The following is a 21,720-nucleotide window of genomic DNA, read 5'->3' on the forward strand; positions in this document are numbered from 1 at the left end:
TAACTTAGTAACCTTTAACCTCTGTTTCAGTTATGCAAATGTGAACCAGGGACAAAGGGTAGCCTCATTCAGGGGATTACTGCCAGAGACTCACTGAGGAGCTGGATGGCCCAGTGCTGACCCTGTTGGGGCACTCTTCTAGGGCACATGCTGCTACTGTCACAACTATCAGGGACAGGACTGTCATCCTGCCTGCCTCTCTCCACACATAAAAGGCACTAAACAACTAATATTTCTTCCCTCACCTACTCTGCAAAATCAACTAGCTTTTATTTGTTTCTAGTATATGTCAAAGAAACCTTAAGACAGATGAAAGAAAAATCAAAACAAAAGGAAAAACCAAAACACAAATGTAGCAAGAGAATTATACTCACAGTTCTGAAGGCCACGGTAACTCTGTGAAGAAATCAAACGTGGGTTTAAAGGAAATGCTCCCGGTTTCTCTTTCCTCTTTCCATAGTCCTCAGAGAACCTGACAAGGAGAGACAACATGCGCATTAAAACCCCCTTCCTTTCACTTCTTGAAGCTCTACTGAACTCACCCCTCAGCCAGTTCCATCACCTCCCACGCAAGCCTACTGGGCAACGCCTGGGATGAGGGGTGAGAAGAGGGCACCACGACCCTGTCTTCAAACCTATTTCTACTTAAGAAACACACAGGAAGGAGCGCCTGGGTGGCTCAGTCGTTAAGCGTGTGCCTTCGGCTCAGGGCGTGATCCCAGAGTCCTGGGATCGAGCCCCACATCAGGCTCCTACGCTGGGAGCCTGCTTCTTCCTCTCCCACTCCCCCTGCCTGTGTCTCCTCTCTCACTGGTATCTCTCTCTGTCAAATAAATAAATAAAATCTTAAAAAAAAAAAAGAAAAGAAATACATGTGAAGCAACTGGAAACTATTCAAACATATCAAAAATCATAAATTAACAGGGTGTGGTTGGCTAATAAGTGCACGATACAATGACAGAGTATAGACATCTGTTCCACTGCCTTCCATCAAAACTATACTAAAGAGATATTTTTTAAAAATGTTCTAAACAGGGGCGCCTGGGTGGCTCAGTCTGTTAAGCATCTGCCTTCAGCTCAGGTCATGATCCCAGGGTCCAGGGATGGAGCCCCAGGTCAGGCTCCCTGCTCAACAGGGAGTCTGCTTCTCCCTCTCCCTCTGCCCCTCCCCGTTTGTGCTCTCTGCTCTCTCTCCTATGCATACACTCACTCCCTCAAATAAGTAAATAAATAAAATCTTTTTTTAAAATGTTTGAAACAGCACAGGGAGAACTGAAAGGAGAAAAAAGCCAAGATTTTTGAAGTACTGAGGAAATCTTCTAACATGGAAGATTGAGACCCAAACAAAAAAGTAAAAAGAAGAAACCTGGAGGAGACAGAAACTATAACAGACTGAAGTAGAGTAAAGGAGGCAGCAGGCCCAAGAAAGCCAGGTCCTAATTCAGCAGTGGAACACACGGGAACCACTTCCACTTGCACAGCAGTGTCCTAGAAGACCAGAAGTGGCAGCAGCAGTGTAGACAGAACGGGGGTAAAGAAGGCATAGCCCCAAATACAGAGGAGCCGGGGAAGGCCATGGAAGCTGAAACCAGAACCTCAACACCAGGCACAACGTGACGCCCCCTCACTCTGAAAGAAGATGGGAGGGGGCATTCCCCGGAAAAGTAGAGGCGTCTATGGACTGAAGTCACCCTGCCCAGCTGCACTGAACAGAGCTGGACTTAATGACCGTACATACAGTGAACAGTGAATTCTCCAGCTCTCCTACAACAGACCACACACGCACACCGCTGGCTTCCAGAATCTGAAGTCAGAATTGTGCCGGAAAGAGACTGGAGAATATTTCTGGGGAATCTGATCAGCTCCAAAAGACAGATATAAAGATACTAACCCTGGGGACCCCCAACACATGGCCCACCCAGAATACCCTGATATAAAAGTCAAAGGGCCCCACCACGTCAGACAGGAGAAGGAAGGAAACAACCTAAAAGAAACAGAGACTATACAAACTATCAATAATATAGAGGTAAGACAACACTGCAATCAATAAAGAAAAACAGGATGTCCTTCTAGAAAAATAGAAAAAGAGCTCTTGGAAATCTAAAGAACCTTTCTGAAATCAGAAATAATAAACTAAAGAAAAGTTAAGTCAAACTGAAGTCATCTCCCTGAACAGAGAATAAAAAGAACCCCCCCCAAAAAAAAGGCAGAAAAGGAGGAGCAAAGGAAGGAAGAAGAAGAAGAAGAAGAAAAAGGTATTAAGATAATTACAACCTTTGCCCAGGACAGCCAAGTTCCGGATAATAAGACTTCCAGGAAAACAAAATAAGGAAAAGCAAGAGAGAAAACCTCAGCACAGTAATGCCAAAGAGTATTCCCAGAACTGAAAACTCCCAGTTACCAGAATGAAGGGACCCGCTGAATATGCAGCACAGTGGATGAAAACCGACCCACACAAGGTACACCATCACGACATTTCAAAAGACTTGGACAAATTGTAAAACTCCTACAAGCTTCTAAAGATGGGAGGGGAAACAAGTTACATACGAAGGAAAAATGAGAATAGCTTCTGAATTCTAAAACAGTAACATGAAAACAAGAAGGCAATGGAGCAATCTTTGAATTTATGAACAAAAATGAATTCCAATACAGAACTCTATACCCAGCGAAACCATCAATCAAGTTTCAATCATGCATGGTCCCAAAAGGTTTGCCTCCTAAGCATCCTATGTCAGAAAGCCCCTGGAGAAAGTCTTCCACCAAAACACGAGCATCAACAAAAAATGAGCAAGGCATGAGCTTCCATCAGAAGGGATAAGGGAATCCCCAGGACGACGATGAAGGGAGATTCCAGAATGGTGGCTGTGCACCAGGAGAGAGAGAAACAAGTCCAAGCCGGAGCAGTGTTGCTCAAGAGGAGGGAATGCTGAAGGCTGTCTTCAACTTGTCCAAAAACACTGTACTATCTTTTTAAAGTAATTAACGCCACCAAAAGGAAGAAGTCAGTGAAGAAAGACAAAGACAAGAGTTGCCACAAACATAAAATCCAACTGTGGACAAAAGCCAAACGATGAGAACAAAGGAACATCCAGGGACAACACAATAAAAGACCGAAGGAGCAAGCAGCTCGGAAAAGAACAGAACAGAGATCTCCAGGAAACTGTCTGCCAGAAATCAAACGTGAAGAAGAGATGAGTCTGTATGACCATGAAGAAAAATTACTAAGAGGCTACTGGAAGGTATGGGGAAAATAGGTCTGGGGTAGGGGGTAAATTACAATAGGTATAAAAAGGGTTAAGAATGTGGGGGACTGATGGGGCATCTGGGTGGCACAGTGGTTAAGTGTCTGCCTTCAGCTCAGGGCGTGATCCCGGTGTTATGGGATCGAGCCCCACATCAGGCTCCTCCGCTGGGAGCCTGCTTCTTCCTCTCCCACTCCCCCTGCTTGTGTTCCCTCTCTCGCTGGCTGTCTCTGTCTCTGTCGAATAAATAAATAAAATCTTAAAAAAAAAAAAAAAAAGTGGGGGACTGAAGAAAGATAAGTACCCGTCATAATGCTCTGGGCGCACCTCTATCACAGGACTTACCCACTGTACCATCATCACTGACTGACTTCTCTGTCTCCCTCCCTCGGCTGCAAAGACCTTTTGGAGAGGATCATTTCTCATCCAGTTATCACCCTGCAGAGTCCAGTACAACGCCTGCTACAAGAGTATACACAAAAGCAAAGGGTTTTTGTATTTTTTTGCATTTATTCGGGTACTGAGTATCTACTACACATACCTGCTATCCTTCCGGAGAACTAGAATTCAAAGACATATGGACCTTGCTTGCCTTTAAATTTAAAGAGTTTCAACTTTTTTTCACACCTGAGAAAACAAATATTTCTCCTATATCCTCACTCTCCCCAAAAGATGAAAAGTTCACCAGGGGCTTACAGAACTTTAATAGTCCGGCTATCACTAATGGATATGGAACCCAAGACCTGATGACACTTGCTTGACATTGTACGCATTGTGTAATATGAAAAGGGTGCCGGCTTGGGTATCAGGACACCTGGTTTCTAGTACTTTAGAATTACTCCTTTTGAAGAAGAGGAAATCCCAACTCCTTGATATGACCTGTCGGTCCCTGAATGATCAAGCGCAGTCTGACTGTCATGCTATCTCCCGTGAATCCTACAAAGCAGCAACATTAAGCCATTTTCGGTGTACAGAACAACCTGTGCCCTCCTCGACACCTCCTCCACCTGGACCTTCTTCCCCGGGATGACCTGGACGCATGTGCGGTGGGAGCCGTGCCCTTCCCCCAGGTGAGACACCTCTCTCCTGTCCCCCTCAGCACGCCTTCACATGACACCAGTATCTGTGGAGTGGCTGACAAATGCCATGCACGGCCCCAGGCCCCAGGACACAAGGCAATAGACGAGAGAGACGCAGGACTCTGCGGTGGTGGAGCTTCCTGTGCAACAAACTAGAGCGGATGTTAAATCGGGCCTCTCAGTGTCTTCCTCCACCCAAACAGCAAGATTCTGGGGACAACGACAGCCTAAGTTCCGCAGCCTCAGCACCGCCATCCCAGACAAATATTTAAAGCACTATTAAATAAAACCAAAGTGAAGGTCAAAAAGCCCCAGTGCCTGCAGCAGGTGAGTACCATTTGCTCTTTAAAAGCCCTCCTCTCCCTTCTGAAGCGCATGACTGCAACACCTCCTTGACCGACCCTTGTACTAGTTAACCACCCGCTTGTCATAGGAATCTGCTCCCATCAGAATCAACCACACGCTGCTCTGATCTTGTCAATAGTATCAACCCTACCTCCTTCTCGACCCAACCCTTTCTGTACTCCTAAACACTAGTAAAAACATCCAGTCTCACAGACCCCAGCCTCTCCCGCCTCTGCACCTTTAGAGCGGGCATGTCCTCCACGAGGCCCTGCCTGCTTCCCACCTTCCACTCTCTTTCTACAGATCCCTGCAGACAGCCAGACCTGCAGAGGTCACGGCATCTGGTCCACAGCCAGTTTCTGTATGGTTCTGGGCTAATCAAGGTTTTTACCCTTTTAAAGGTTGTTTAAAAAAAAAAAAAAGGCAGCTATGTGACAGGCCCTATGTGGCCTACAAAGCCTGAAATGTTTACTATCTGACCTTTAACAGAGAAAGTTTGCTGACCTCTGAGCGTGACCGTGACGGGGACATGCCCTCCAGGTCCTCAGAGCACTCTGCTCTGGCACTATCACTGTAGGCATCACACTGCACGCTGACTGCCTCACTCCCCTCCTGTCTGTGCCCCCGGGGGCTGACACTACACCAGGCACAAGACAGGTATTTAATACTGTTGACGCCTCAACAACTGGGTCCACGTATACACAGATTTTTTTTGATACATGCCGCATAGTAAATGTAGTTTCTCATAATTTTCTCAACATCCTCTTTTCTCTAACTTACCTTTTTATAATACAGTATATGATACACATACAAAATATGTGCTAACTGCCGATTCTCAACTATGGGGAAGGGTCCGGCGGCCCGCACTGTTCAGGGGTCAACTGTCCTGGCACTTTACATGTGTACACCATCCCACATAGTAACTGCACGCAGAGCTTCAAAGATCACAGATACTAGAGTTAATATAGACAGTATCAGAAGTCACGTGACTAAAGGCAACGCACCAGGATTTGTACCTCAACCTCCTGTTTCCTAGTTAAGATGCTCTTTCTACTAAAAAGACCTGCGTCTCTACACAAACTACGATACCTAGACATCTTTGATTACTAATACCTGAGACTTTAGCTAAGGGTAAAATTTAATTTTTGACTCGCTATTTAATTTTGATAATTTTTAAATTACTGCTACTTTTTGTAAATTAAAGAAAAAAGAAAGAAACAGACACCCTAAGGAAGCACTAGGCAGGTATTTGTAAATTAAATATCAGTACTTAGTGGTTTTCTACTCAGTGCACCACAGCCTCCCATGATCCCACCTATACCAGTCTGAGAACCCACACCACCTTAGAGACAGGCTCCATGATACGCCTGTCAAAGAGGCTCAATCCTCTGTCTAGCTGTGCCTGCTCTAGGCAGACTTCGGAAAAAGTCAAGAGTCCGGCCAGCACTGTGTAAGAGAACGCTCCATGACGATGAAAATGTCCCATCTCTGCACTGTCCGAGGTGGTAGCCACTAGCCACACCTGCATACTGAGCACCCAAACTGGGGCTAGTGTCACTGTCAAACAGAACTTTTCATTTTATTTAATTTTAATTTAAATAGCCACACATGGCTAGCAACGACTACAGGAGACACAGATCCAAGTCTAGACTCCAAACACTGCAGTGAAATAAAACACAATTTTCCCTGTATCCTTAACTACAGGCTATGTTATCTGGCCCAATCATTCCCCTGAAAAAGACTAAAAAAGATGGACAGAATACTTTAAAATCTTAAAATCAACCAGAAACTGACAAGACAATAAGGAAAGAACAGGCCAAAATTAAAGTGAAATCAGGAACCCAAAGAGATGAACAAGCACAGAAACCACCTCTGCCCTGCAGTCATTTGCCAATTCTGAAAATTTTCAACTTCCATTTTTACAACCATGCAGGGAAAGAGGAGTAAGAATCAAAAGCTGGGTCCCTTAGGGTGTTTAACCAAAAACACTACCTCCAGAAGCAGGGCCCTAAAGGCTACAGAGCTCAAGATAAAAGAAACCAGAGGTGAGTCACCTCTCCAGTAAAATCACAGCACTGGGCGGTCCAAAGTACCTCAAGCCTTAAACCTGCTTTAAACTGGTTGAAGCAAAAAAGAAAATAAATTTAAAAAAAAGCTCTCAGAAGGAGCTATATCTTCATTCTATGCCTCAATAGACTCCTACAAATAATCAGAACTAAGTTAAGAATCCTACAAATAATATTCTACACCATATATAAAAATGAATCACAGACCTAAATGTAAACCTGAAACTTTTCTAGAGGGGGATGGAGGGAAATAAAGGAGAAAACCTTTGTGACCTAGGATTAGGCAACAACTTCTTAACTACGACACTGAAAAACCACAGTCCAGGGGTACCTGGGAGACTCAGTCAGTTAAGTGTCTGCCTTGGGCTCAGGTCATGATCTCAGGGCGCTGGGATTGAGTCCAGCAGGCAGCAGGCTCCCTGCTCAGCGGGGAGTCCGCTGCTCCCTCTCCCTCGGCCCCTCCCCCCATCCAGCTCTCTCTCCCTACCTCGAATAAATAAATAAAATCTTTAAAAGAGAGAGAGAGAATGCAAAAACAAACCATAGCATGAGAGAAAAGCACAGCACACATCTGACAAAGACTTGTATCCAGAATATATAAAGAACCCACCAATAAGACAAAAAATTTAATAGGCAAAAGATTTGAACACCAAAAGATACACAGGTGGCAAAACCACAAAGAAAAACCATTACACACCTATCGGAATGGCTGAAAAGCTAAAAGACTAACCATACCAAATGTTGCCCCAACGATCCAGCGTGACTGGAACTCTCACACAAAGCTGGGAGGAATGTGAAATGGTTCAGCCATTCCAGGACAGAGTTTGACACTTTCTCAAAAAGCCAACATAGGCCTACCACAGGATCCAGCCATTACAGTGCTAGACCCAACCATTTCCAGGAAAAACAAAAGCCGATGGTCACATGAAGACTTGAGCAAAATTATTCAAAGGCTTTATTTGTAATAACTCAAACCAAGAAACGACTCTCCACACACTGATCACGTTCGACGTCATCCCAAGCAACAGCAGGAAGAAATTCCTTGCAAGTCAGCAAGGGATTCTAAAACAGATACAGATCTGCAAAGGGTCAAGGAGGGCCAAGGTATGCTTAAAAAGGAACCAAGTGGGAAGAGTTCCACAATAAGACCTGTTATAAAACTAAAATAATTGAAGCAACTTAAACTGGGCAGTACCAGTGGAATTCAAGAAAGTCCAAAACAGATGCACATACACACGGACCTTTCATTTCCAAGAAAAGGGGCACTGCAGAGCGCTGGGGGAAAGATGCTCTTTTCAATGAACGGTGTTCGGACAACTAGCCTGTCCACAGGTTAATGAAGCTGGATTCCTTCTTCAGATTATGCACCAAAACCAATTCTGAGAGAATTACAAAGTTAAAGGTTAAAAGCACAAGTATAAAAGCATTTAGAGAATAAATGAGGAACTAGTTCATGACCTCAGGGCAGGGAAAGACACAAAAAGCTTACAAAGGAAAAGACTGACAAATGGCACTAATTAAACTTAAGAACTTCTATTCATAAAAAAAAAAAAAACACAAAAAAACCACTGAGTCAGTGAAACTGCATATGACAAAGTGGGAAGAGACAGCAGCAAAATACATAACCAACAAAGAATGTGTGTTCTGAATATATATAGTCTACAAATCAATTTAAAAATAACCTAATAGAAAAATATGGGCACTTCGAAAAACAGTGCATCCGAATGGCCAGTAAATGTATAAAAAGATGTGCAACCTCACTGTAACCAGGAAAAGGCTATTTAAAACCACAAGGCAGCAACACAGCAGAAACCACCAGAAGGGGCGGGGCGGGGCGACTGACACAAGACCAGAGCAGGGCTGAAGCAGTCATTAGAGAGAAGACTGGGGGGCGGCTGGAGCCTCCCAGCACAGCGGGGAGCAACAGGAGACTCCCTCACTGAGAGGTGCTCCAGGCCAGGCGCTCTGATGTACATTTAGTGGGCTCACAGTCTATAACTGACTATAAACTAGAACTTTAACTTCACTTGACCAATGTAAGGAGAAAGAAACTGTTGCAGATCACTTTTTCCCACCAGCTCAAGTTCCTTTTATTTTCTCCATCACAGGGCTGCACCACTGACTCAGTCTGATGGGGGCCAGAAGAGGACGTGGAAACATCCTTTGTACTTCGCGTCCACATGATGGTAACCTAAGTCCACCCGTCTGTCCCTAATTCTCTTCTCTACCTTAGTAACAACTTCATGTACTTCAAGGTCACAAGGCCCCCTCAGCAGGAGCACAGACTCTTCTTCAATCATTAAACCAATGACTGAGGGCCAACCCACTATAGGAGGAGGAGGAAGCTGTGAAGGACCCACAGATCCGTACAGGATAATACAGAGTCCCTGTCCCTGAGCTCACAATATTCTATTTGCCTTCAGGTGCGTCCAACTCTGCATAAGACATAGCAGAAAGTAAGCATATCACCAATTCCATCTTTGAACACTAACTTTTATCTAGCTCTGATCTTAGGGAAAAACTAAAGGACAAAGGCAAAACAATACATATTAAATTTAGATATGACTTTAATGCTAGGCATAGAATCAATTCACACAATACCGTTTTAGTAGTCACCCCAAGACTTGGAAATCATCCTGACTCTAGTATAAGCAAGCCAATCTCTCAACACCAAAACAAAACCACCAGGGAACACGTGCCTTGAGCACCCACATATACACACTTTCCTGCTATCTGCCAAAAACCACAAGTCCAGGGGCCATACAAATTGCTATTTCAATGCAAAATCATTTATTTAAAATCCAAACCAAGATTCAAAAGAATTTAATGACCTCAGCATAAAACATTCAAAATCCCTAAACAAAATTAGTTGTGAGGTCTTCCCAAGACTCTAGAAAACCTGAAAAACATACTGAAAAAGAGTCCTGAAGTGAAGGCAATCTCACTAGCAAATCTAAGTGGTCAGAAGCCAAACACATGCCTCTGCCATTTACGACTGATTTTTTGCCTGCTACGACTTGCATTTCTCTTAAAACACTCTCAAGTAGTGGTTGACAGACATTAGCATGCAACAAAAGCTCCTGGACAGCATGTTCAAACAGACTGCGGGCCCCACCCCCCGAGTCTGATTCAGGAGGTCAGAGGTGGGGCACGAGCACAGGCATTTCTAACCCGGCCAAGTGATGGGTGATGCAGTTGTACTTTGAGAACCACTGCAAACAACCAGTTTACTGGTTTACTGTGGTGTGCGCACGCACGTGTTTCCCTTCGCAATAAGCAAGACCAAGGGGAACTTGCTGAGGAAGAACAAACTCTTTTTTCTACGCAAATACTAACTTTTCTTGCCTGAGTGAAGGTAAGTGACCTGTTGCTCAAAACGTTTACTCTGAACAACAACGTAAAAGACTCTCTAAGCAGATCATCGGAAGGCCGGTGTGTCATGGAACTGGCATTACAGTGTTAGGAAGATGGATTTTTTTTTTTTAAGATTTTATTTATTTATTTGACAGAGAGAGACAGCCAGCGAGAGAGGTAACACAAGCAGGGGAAGTGGGAGAGGAAGAAGCAGGCTGCCAGCGGAGCAGGGAGCCCGATGTGGGGCTCGATTCCAGGACCTTGGGATCATGCCCTGAGCCGAAGGCAGATGCTTCACAACTGAGCCACCCAGGCGCCCCTGGGAAGATGCATTTTTAAAAATGGTTTCAGGGCATAATGTAAAACCCTTGTAAAGTACATGATGAATCCAACTGATTAGTAGAAGATACATTAGAGCTTCTAGACCAGTCATCAAGGATCTTTTATAAATCCCAACTTCCTAGGTCTTCAGAATATAGAATGAGTCCTAACGAACACATGACCAATTCCTACAAAATTAATTTCTAGAAAAAAACATTTGAAAACTATAAAGGGACAGAGAAATGCCTTTTTCCCGCAGCTCAAGTTTCATGATATTTGTAATCTAAAATAAAGCAGACAAAGATAGAAACAGACAATCCAAGTTCTCCCTGGTATCAAGTCCTACCTGGTTTGTAAGTAAGGTTCTTTACCAAGGCAAACAAAAAACAGTGGACTGCTGACTGACGCAGGAACAGTTCTCCAACAACGAATGAGCCTGGGTTCTTTCATTCAATAAATATTGTGTCAGACACTGGGGATGCCATAGTGTGTAAAACAAAGTTTCTGCCCTCGTGTTGCTTAAATTCTATAAAAAGACACACAATGCACTACAAATATGGAATGTATAAAACCACTTCAGCTCTTTCTTCAGTCCATCAAAGACAAACACATGGTGCTTTGGTCACAAGTAGACCCAACAAACACCTACCATTCACAGCACAATCCAAAGCACCAGATGGCAGGACTTTTAAGATAGAAAATGGAGGCAGAAAGGAGATCCTAGGCACAGACAGCCCATAGATACAACTTTTTAGGTTCTTCTGAGTCTTGGTTTTGGTCCACTGGCCCTAAATAAAGGAGGACAGAGTACGTCAAGTCTTAAAAGCACTATGGAAAATTCTAAATCGGCGAGAATGAGCACATTCACTTCAGAAACATTTATAGAGCAGCAATGTGTTAGAGATTATAAATTCTAGGATTTACTACAAGGGGATGAAACCTGCATGAGAAATTTACAATTTACTTTTCCCTCACATTACACCTTGCTTCCCACAAAACTATATTCATAAACACTGACACCCCCCCCCCAAAAAAAAGTCACCAATGAAAAAACTCTGTAACAATGTAGAGGTAGTGTAAAGCACAACCTTGAACAAATAAGAAGCGTCAATCACTGCACTATGCATTATATATTTGTATTTAACTGATTTTAAATTAACTTAAAATAATTAAACAATTTTGGTATGTTCATTAAAATGTTTACCTACACCATGTTGGCCAGATCACAGCTTCATGATATGAAAGCGTCAGATTCAAACAGAAAATATAATTATTTCAACTCTCCCAGACACGGTACTTACACCTGCATGCTACTCACTCCCCCTTCGGAAGGCTGGGTTCAGATCTGTGAGACTACTGCTGCTCTAGTCCTGTCTGGTCCTAGAAGCTGCACAGAGAGTTCAGCAGGCCCAGCCAACAAGGACCTACCCCTTGTGGGCCAAGAAGCCCACGGCAAGCTCCTCGAACTCCAAACTTCCAGTGTCTCCTCTGCAAAAATGAGGATAGCAATACCACAATCAATGGTTCTCAGGAGGAATAAAGGAGAAAAAGCATGAAAGCAATCACTTCAGGTCTGGCACGTGTCATCTCCCAGATTTAATTCATCGGTAAAAAGGTAGTGACACCTACCAACAACACACAATACCCCACACGTAGCAGTAACATTACATCTCCTCCCCTATCAGTGGATAACATTCACATGTATGACTTTGGTCATTTTTCTTGTTCTGAAAAATGAGTTTACAGTAAATGCCAATGTATATCAATAAGATCTAGGCAGAATTTGTTTCGTTCAATACAAAGCTTGCAAGGAAAGACCTTCATGTCCTGACAAATAAGTAAACTCTGTGATGATGCTACTTGTTCCCTTCTCGGAGGCTTTCAACTGCTAAAAAGTGGCAATAGTGCCACCCAGCCAAAAACATCTATTTCATACTTTCCTCTAAAAACCATTTCATTAGTATTTATGCAAATAAGACCATAATTAACGGCATTTGCTAAAAATCTCACCTATCCTGAAAGTTGAATTACATATGCCTATCCGAATTTTATTTCCATGATAGAGCCTAGCAAAAAAAAACAATACAACTGTTAAGACAGGAAGAGAGGGGGTTCTTCTGGTACTTTATAATCAGAAACACATTTATGTAGTTCTGAATGGTAAGATTTGGCACCATTCCTAGAAATTAATGCCACAAAGTGGTAGACAGCAATTTCACTTCTCCTACACTAGGTTGCCTTTTGGTAGTCATGAAATGGAAGAGAAAAAAAAAAACAAACCTTGCACAAATATTAGCAGAGAGAAAAAGCCATCAACGGTTCAAATAATCCACTACGAAACATGGTTTTCAGAAGAGACATAAAAAAACAACTACTTAAGGCAGCTGGCTGAGGCACTGAAACACAGGTACACCCAAACAGGAGCTGGAACCGCGCTCATCCTCTTCCACCGAGGATCCTTCTAAGGACAGAGATGCGACTTCAGATTTGAATGCTTACTGCACTCACAAACTTCCTGGAATTTACTACTATTCACTCAAATAAGGTCATTTACTTTGCCCAAGTTTTCAGAATTTGCATTTTAAATAATTTCTATAGGCATCAGTAAAAATTCCCAAAGACCCCCACAGCAATATTTTGCTAATTATTTAAGGGATTTTAGTAAGGACATACAGTAATGAAATAAGTTCTTAAGCTCAAGCTTTAAGACAAAATAAACTACTACAGAAACTAAACTTTACTGGTTTACAAGCCAAAAAAACCCCCTCATTTCACAAATGATAGAACTTTTAATTATATTGAAATTTAAAACAAGATTTTAGCTGAAAACTGTCTAAACTGAAAATGTTTACTTTCAAAAGTTAAAGACTTACATATTAAGACTTTGACTCTCATCTTTCCTGTGTTACCCTTGAGACAAGTATTTTCTCAAAATTAAGACACTTAAAAATACAGGAAAAAAGGTTTCCATAAAATCTTTAGAGATAGAGAAGTAGCAACTCAAACCTAACATCCAAAAAAGAAGAGTCATGTTCAAAATGACTCTTTACTACACGATAGAACATACACAGTACACAGAAGACACTATAATTTTTCCTGCGGGAACTAATCAGCATTTTTTTAAGGGGATAGCTTCAACAATACAATTGTTATTTAGACAATTTCTCAAACTTCCCAGCGAGAAAAGTTATGTGACTTGCTGAAGAACCCAATTTTAAGAATTGGGGTGTCAAGTTCTCTAATTTCCAACAATGGGCATGGAGTGCTAGAGAAACGATGTTAGTGAGAAATGTTCTAATGATCCTCACTGCGGCTCCTAACTTCTGGTTTCACCGGACACTTCCACCCCATCACACTCATGGAGCTTCACTCCTAATCACGACTCACCTTCAGCGGACCGCCGGCCTGAAAAGAGGCTGAAGTCCTCTCTCCTGTAGGGCTCTGCCCCAGGACTCTTGGCCCCAAACCTTAAACACTAAGTTCTGGATTCAATGTCTTTATTTATCCAAGGACTTGCTTCTTGATGCATCATCACCTCTGAACAATGCGTAGGTCCTTTTATTCAGTGTATATACTCAAGTCTTAGGTTGATTGTGGGATCCTTTAAAAGACAGCAATGGGTTTTAAACCATCTTTCCCCAGTTTTCATTATTAAATCGGAGTATATGATAATCACCGGAAAGATATTACTTAAAGAATGTATAACATGGGATCTTGCTGCTTCGACAACATTTAGCACACAAACGTATTCAAGACACGAGGGGTAGGCTCATTCAGTGTTTCACCTCCAAGGACAGCCACAAAGAGAAAACAACGTACTCATAAAGACACCGGAACGCAAACTTTCTTCAGAAGTTTCATGTGTTTAAATATTGCAGGATGTTAAAAATTATCTCCAAAGCACAATGGCATGAAAAAATTACCTACATTGGATCTCAACAAAAATAAGGTGAATGCTAATTTGCAATGTATCTTTCCATCACTTCATCCACCTTTCAGGTTTTCAGAGATGAGACAACTGACCAGAGTTCACACATTTCCAAGAGAAGACTGCTTCCATTATGAGTTTTACAAATAAAATATTAAGAGTGAGGCTCTGGTATTTCATTTCAAATAGTAATGGCCTATTTTTCCAACCACGAAAATGTTGACATTCTATCTAAGAATCCCAGCGTTGGTCGTCTTAAGTATAGATCCCCAAATCCTTACACCGCCTTCAGCTTGAACGTATTTCAACCAGTTCCCACAATTACTACATTACTATCTTAGTCTCACTGCGAAAAACCCAGCTGCAGGCTAACTATGCAAGAATGAGACACTGTTGAAATGACTAAAAAACAATTTTTTTACCCTTACTGCATTAAGCTAAATCCTGCAATTAAATAAAACCAAGTAACACACACACACACACACACACACACACACACACACACACACACACACACCCCTCCTCCTCCTCCTGAGAAAAGAAAGGAAAGGAGAGAAAAAGAAACAAGTCCTTCTTCCACCTAAGCCAGAAGCAGAGCTGGGGGCTGGGTTGGGAAGAGGTAAACTTGGAGGCACAATGAATCAACGAGGTCTCCAGGGCTTTCGCCCCAAAAACCACAGGGCCACAGCAAGTTGAGCGCCAGCTGCGGGGAAAGAGCTGGCCCGGATCCGGGTTCGAGGCTCGCCCTTCCCTGCCGCAGGGCCAGTGAGTCCCCATATCGGGTCAGGGCTCTTCTCCCCCCTCCAGGTCCCCAAGGATTTCCCTCTTCCTCCTCCTTTCTCTCTCCCCGCTTTTGTCTTTGAGGCAATTGGCCAGCTCCCAAGGAGGCCGGCTGGCCTCCCCAAGCCCCCGGCCTCCCTGTGCGCTCCGGCCTCGAGCCCCTCTGTCTCTCCTAGACCCCCGAATCCACCAACCTCCCCATCTTTCACGAACACCCCCTGACCTTCTCATGTCCCCCAAACCTCCCCGTTTACCCGAGCCCCCGGCCTCCCCTCGTCCCCTGGCCTGCCGGAGCCCGCCGACCTCCCCACAAGTCCGTCCTCCACCCACAGCCTTTCTCCCAGAACCCGCCCCCTCGTCCCCCTTCCCTGGCCTCTCGTGTCCCCACGCCGGCCTCCCCACATCCCCGTCTCCCGGAAACCCCCAGTCCTTCCCACATCTCCCGACCTGCCCGCGCCCCGATCCTCCCCAGAGTGCCGTCCTCCCCGGGCCCCTCCCTCGTCCTCCCCACTTCTCCGGCCTCCCCACATCCTCGGCCTCCCAAGCGGCGCGCGGGAGGCGTCCGTCTCCGCCGCATCCGCCCCGCGGACCGGCTGGTTAGCCCCGTTCGGCCCTCCGCCCACGGGCCGCGGCCCTGCCAACCCCCAGCACCAGGAGCCGGCCCACCCGCCCGCTTCCCGGCCCCCGCCCCCTCCCCACACTCACATGGACCACGCGGGGCGCCGGGAGGCGAGGGCAGACCACTGCGAGGCGGCGCCGCGAACCGACGGGCGGCGCTCCCTCCAACGCCTCACGCCGCGGGCGCACAGCGGTCGCGGCGGCGGCGGCGGCGGCGGCGGCGGCGGCGGCGGCGGCGGCGGCGGCGGCGGCGGCGGCGGCGGCGGCGGCGGCGGCGGCGGCGGCGGCGGCGGCGGCGGCGGCGGCGGCGGCGGGGGGCTCGCGCCCTCTGGATATGCTGCGTAGGCGACGGCCGCGCATGCGCGGCGACCGACTGAGGAGCGCTTCACCGCCACGGCGCGCGCCCGGCCGCGTCCCCGCGCCGAGCTTCCGCCCCCCCACCCCCCCACCCCCCCGGAGGACCGGGCAAGCGCCTGGCGGCCCGCGCATACCCTGCACGCCACGAGGCTCCGCTCCCGAGACAGCGCCGGACAGTCGCGCGGGGCATTCAGGACGGCAATGGACTGAGCGCGCCTGTGGTGGCCGGGTCTGGGGAAGCTTCGGCGGAGGCCGGGAGTCCCGGAGGTCCCACTGGCGGCACTCTGGGCCGGCGGGGCTGGACCGACCTCGGGGAAGCCCTCCCACCCGCTGCCCTGCCCCGCACAGCCCGGACGCGGCCCCTTTGCAGGGCCGCCCTAGCCCGCCGCCCTGCAGCCCAGCCCCAGGGCCGGAACCCGCAGGGTCGCGCCCCGCAGTGGGCCGGGGCCTGGCCCGAGTCCTCGCGCGTGTCTTCGCCAGGCTTCCTGCCCACCCCGAGGAGTTAGGTGTCCCGGGCCCTTCTGCACACAGGAGAGTGAGGCTCAGGGATGTGTTCCGTGGCATCACAGCTAATGCTGGGCTGTACTTAGATTGGATCCTGGAAGACGGCCTGAAAGAGGCTGTGGGAGGCGGCTGGAGGTAGACAGATGTGGGGCCTGCGTGCTGGTCCCTGGGCTGCAGAAAGAAGAGGAGGACCCCCGGGATCTGGGAGTCACCAGGCCTAGGGCAGCTGAGCAGACCCAGGACACCAAGTGGAAGGGGCAAAAATGCACTCGTCCAGGGGCTTCTTCAGGCATCCTTAGGAGCCTGGCGTTTGTTCTTTAGGCCGCAGGCAGCCTGGGGAGGGTTTCAAGCAGGAAGTAATATCTGATTTGTGTTCTTAAAAAAAAAAGAAAAAGAAAACCTTGCGATAGGAAATGAAACCAGAGGCAGGGCTACTTTCATCTTTATGGCGTCACTTTGATCCTCACCACAAGCCAGGAGGGTCCTGGGATGGATCCATGCATTGGTCTCCCTACTCAGAGGGGAGTCTGCTTCTCCCTCTCCCTCTGCCCCTCCCCCTGCTCTCTCTCTCTCTCAAATGAATAAATAAAATCTTTAAAAGAACAAAGGTAATGAATATCCCAAACTCATCATTTCCTGATGGCTTTACTACATACTGCCATCATCTATGCTCTCGTCTGTTGTATCTTTACAGCAGAAATCCACGGAAATGACATGACGAGCCGCTGACGTCTCTACCTGACTGTGTTCAGTGAGGGCAGGCTGGGAGCTTGAAATCAGCCACGGTGGGAATATGCACCCCATGGAGACTGGCACACGCCACAAATCAGCACACCCCCCCCCCCCCGCGGGAGCCTGTTATATTTACCAGCATTGCACGGTCTATGTGCTGCATGGTGAGATGACATACAGTCTGGAAACAATGAGACAGGGACATTTAAAACAAAGCTTCATTTTAGTCCAACGAAATGAAATGCGTTCTGAGCACCTGCGAATTCCGTGCCCACCTCTCGCTTCCTCCGCCGTTGACTCTCCGTGATGACAGCTGTGATTTGTGAGCACCTGGTAGATGCCAGGCGTATGAAGTTGTATTCTCTTATTATCACTTTCCGGTTCAGTGTGAATATTGTCCCATTTCATGAATGAGAAAAAGGAGGCACAGAAGGGTTAAGACACTGCCCAGGATCAAACCTTTTGCTCCCTGCCTCAGGGCCTCTTGTCTGGCTCCGTGTGTACCGTCCCCCTTTCTTGCCCGAAGCAACCCAGAATCCGCGACTATGTCATTGGACATGTCGTCACTTTAAGTTCCAATTGATCTTCATATCTACTTGTTCTGCGTTTTCTCAAATGTCATTTATTCTTTGGCTTGAGCGATTTTCCTTTCCATCTTCTCCACTCTCTGCGATTGCATTTAATGGCAACGTTGATAAAGCCCTTTTCTTTAGGGTGATCTTGCCAAAGCGAGGGGTACTTTATAACCTTCAGCAGATAATTAATGCGTGTGACAACCCACAGACATTGCACACACTTCAGCAGGAGGATTGGGAGGAGTTCACAAGCACCTGAGCTGGAAATAAATTACAGGGGAAAGGCCTGCACCCCCTCCCCCGGGAACCCACACTCCGAGGCTGGAACCTCCTCCTTCCCGCAGCATCCTTGTTAACAGTGTCGGCAGCCAGCGTGGTCACCGTAAGGGGGAAACCGAGGCAAGGAAGTGCCTCACTCAGGGCATCAGCAAATCAGCACCAGAGGTGTGTGGGACACAGGAGTTCTGGGCAGAACCCAGCCAAGAACGGGGATTACCTCATGCTAAATCCACTGTTTGTTGAACGACTGAATGAAGGTTTCCCTATGTACTCCTTTCTCCCCGTGAATATGTACAGTGTGTTACCTTTGACCCTCTGGCTGTGGTTAAAGTGAAGAGAAAAAAGAAAAAAGAAAAGAAAAGAGAAAAGAAAAGAAAAGAAAAAAGAAAAGAAAGAGAGGTTTTTCTTTGTGATGAGAACTCTCAGAACTTGCTCTTTTCACACCTCTCAAATACACCATAGAACAGTAATGAACTGTAGTCCTGGGGTGTACTGTAAATCCCTATTCCTTATTGATCTGAAACTGGAATTTGTCCTTTTCACCATTCACTCAATTCCCGCACCCCCTCCGCCCTCTGCTTCTGGTTACTTCAATCTGATCTCTTTTTCTGAGTTAGTCTTCCTCCTTTTCTCTTCTTTGTCTCAGATTCCACAGAGAAGGGAAAAATAGCTCTCTCTCTCTCTAGACAGGACCGATCTCTCTCTCTCTCTCTATGCTTCTCTACAGAAAGTCTTTGCCCTGTCTCCCTTATTTCACTTGGCAGCATGCTTTCAAAGTCCGGTACTGTTAGCACACTTAGCGGGATGTCCTTTTCTTCTGACTGATTCCTATGCTATTCTCTAGGTACCACTTCTTTCCCTACTCAGCACTAAAGGGCACTGATGTTTTCCGTGTCCTGGCTATTGAAAATAATGCTTCTTGAACATGGAGGTGCAGGTGTTGCTTGGACATATTCCTTCATTTTCTATGGGTATGTTCCCAGAGGTGGAACTGCTGGATCATCCGGTAGTTCTCTTTTTAATTTTTGGAGGGACGTCCACAGTGTTCTGCATAGTGACAGTACCAATGTGCATTCCCACCAATGGTGCCCAAGGATTCCCTTTGCTCCACCTCCTCACCAGCATTTGTTATCTCTCGACTTTTGGAGGGTCGCTATTCCCGCCGATGTGATGTGATGCCTCATGATGCTCTTGGTTGCATTTTTCTGTGGGTTAGTCATGTTGAGGAGCGTTCACTGTGTCTGGGGCCCAGGGACAAGTCTAGTCTGCATTAGACCTTCAGTTCCTCGTTTAGACACACAGGGGTGGGTGCAGCAGCACTCTTCTGGCTGAGGTGCGGGTGCTGGAATCGTAAAGAGGACACCATGGGAGTGGACAGAAAAGGAGGAAAGGGAGGGTTCTGAGGTCCTTTACTCTGCCCAGGGAGCCTGGAGATCCTGCTCCTTTGCTCTGTGACTCTGCAAAGGCACTGTGTTGAGGACCCCCAAGAAAAGGCATGGCTTTTTTTGCTGGTGTGCCTGCGTGGAGCTGTGCCACCAGAGCTGGAGAACTGGATGCAGGGCGCTTCCTTGTCCATGGTACCTGGTGAGTTCTGCTGGAGGAACTGGAGCAGGAAGAGTCAGGCAGAGGCCATTGTGGTTGTCGCCCCTGCCCAGAAACAGCTTGAAAGTTTTAGTAGCATTCTGCAGTCTAGGTGCTTAAGAGGGGAGGTGGGCTCCAAGATCTTCTCAATTATTCATTCAGTAACTACACACTGAGCACTGCCCTATGCCAGGTATCTTGCTGGGCCCGTGCGCGGAGCTGAAATTACCTAGGGCTCCTTTGCTTTAGGAGCTCCCAGTCTACACATGGACCAAAGCTCCAAAGAGAACGCACGTGAAAGAAAAGAGCAAGCGCTCTGTACTAGGAATGAAGTGTGCTACGGAGGAAGGCTGGGGAGTCACTGCATGGAAAGATATGAAAGGCCTCACTGAGGCTGAGGTTGCTGAGAACAGATTGACCAAAGGGAGCTAGACCTGCACACGTCAGGGAGCAGCGTTTCAGGAAGAAGTGACTTGTGCTGCAGACACTCAATAACAGAAGCCAGTTTGGCCAGAGGAGTGAAAAAGGCAGCCAGGGTGGCTGCAGGGACACTAGGAGGAGAGCAGAGGGGAGGGAGGAAGGCAGGGACAGATGCTGAGGCCTGGGAGACTGTTACTTATCTAGAGTTGCCCCGGGACTGCATTGCCCTGATACCCTGCATGTGCAGGTGCATCGCTTTAATTTCTAACAGTATTTGTGGGTGAAGAATGCGGGCCCAAATTAGCATGGTTCCCCAGGCTCAAGGTGTGTCAGTGGCTGCGGCTGTGACCAGGGCCATACTGGAAGAGGATTTTGTCATGAGTTGGCTCACGTGACTCGGGATGCCATCTGGACTCAGAACCTGAGTTCCTGTGTGTCTTTTGGCCTTGGCACTGCCTCCGTTCTCTATCCTCTGAGCCTCTGTAGATGGCAGCTCAAAACATCGGTGCTTGGTTCTGCTTCAGAGAGAGAAGAAGGGAAAGGGAAGGAGTGAGTAGTGGAACATGATGGAAAGTAACTAGGGAGTGAGAAACTCTTTGCATGACATGTAGAGAAGCTCTAGGCATGGTACTTCATCACGTTGAATATGTCCTGTGGGTCAAAAGCCAGTCACTGACCACTTAGCGGTTACAGTCTGATGCCTATACCACAGGTCAGGATCCCTGGGAGCCATGGTGAAAGCCGCTCCCCTCATAGACCCAAACGAGGTAACGGGGTCTCGTTCTTCATATAACGGGAAACAATTGCATGGTTTTACTACAGAGGATGACAATGCCTGCATCTTCTTGCTTTTCCAGGCCATCATGGTGCCCACCTTAAAATGAGGCCAAGAGGGAAAGTGACAGTTGCAGTATTACAGGGCTGGAACCCAGGCCTCTTCTGAGCGGCCCTCCATGCCAAGTCCCACCCCTTCTTGTAATTCTTCCATCTTGAAAATTGTGCCTCAGATACACAGGGGACCACCCCACACATGTAATAAATACTCTTATCCACAGACACCAGAGGATGTCCCAAGGAAGTAAATTCTAGCCTGATCCCCGCACTGCAGGCTGGGAAAGTGGGGACTACGTGAGAGACGCAATGACATAGGACACACAAGTGCGCAAAGAAACACAGAACGTAAGGTCTGAATTCAGCTCTGCCTCCTGAAGCTTCAGACCCTAGTTCCATTTCCCGAGAGCGGTGGCTATGGCCTTTTTGGCTCATTGTGTCCAGTTAAGGAGATGACATGGGGGAGAAAGCTAAGGAGTCAACTGCCAAGAAGGGGCTCTGGATAGGTCTGACTGAACACATGGTCCCAGGGATTAGAATCTTGAAAGAGTGACCTCACTTCCTCTGTGATAGGCCCCAACTGAACTTAGAACTCTGGTAACCGGGCACCCAGATTCAAAAGACAACCTGCTCTCCAGCTCACTTGGGTGGAGACGTTCGAGAGAGCAAGATGTTCTCTTGCTGCCTTCCTCCCTTCAGGGTCTCTGG

The 21,720-nt window shown here is 46.8% G+C and overlaps 1 protein-coding gene across 1 annotated transcript in view; it reads right to left on the bottom strand.

Moving 5' to 3' along the window:
* Nucleotides 1-19,400, bottom strand: part of LOC123803119 (uncharacterized) — a 121,199-nt gene extending 101,799 nt beyond the window's left edge. The window contains exons 1-3 of the mRNA XM_087860460.1: nt 19,300-19,400; nt 15,821-16,306; nt 375-472 (exon numbers count right to left, since the gene is read on the bottom strand). Of these exons, the coding sequence (XP_087716586.1) occupies nt 375-472; nt 15,821-16,306; nt 19,300-19,400 (685 nt within the window). The remainder of the gene's footprint in view (nt 1-374; nt 473-15,820; nt 16,307-19,299) is intronic.
* Nucleotides 19,401-21,720: the final 2,320 nt, after the last annotated feature.

Source organism: Ursus americanus, unplaced genomic scaffold (genome assembly GCF_024610735.1).
Source record: "Ursus americanus isolate L20-20 unplaced genomic scaffold, mUrsAme1.1.p SCAF_65, whole genome shotgun sequence".
NCBI lineage: Eukaryota > Metazoa > Chordata > Mammalia > Carnivora > Ursidae > Ursus > Ursus americanus.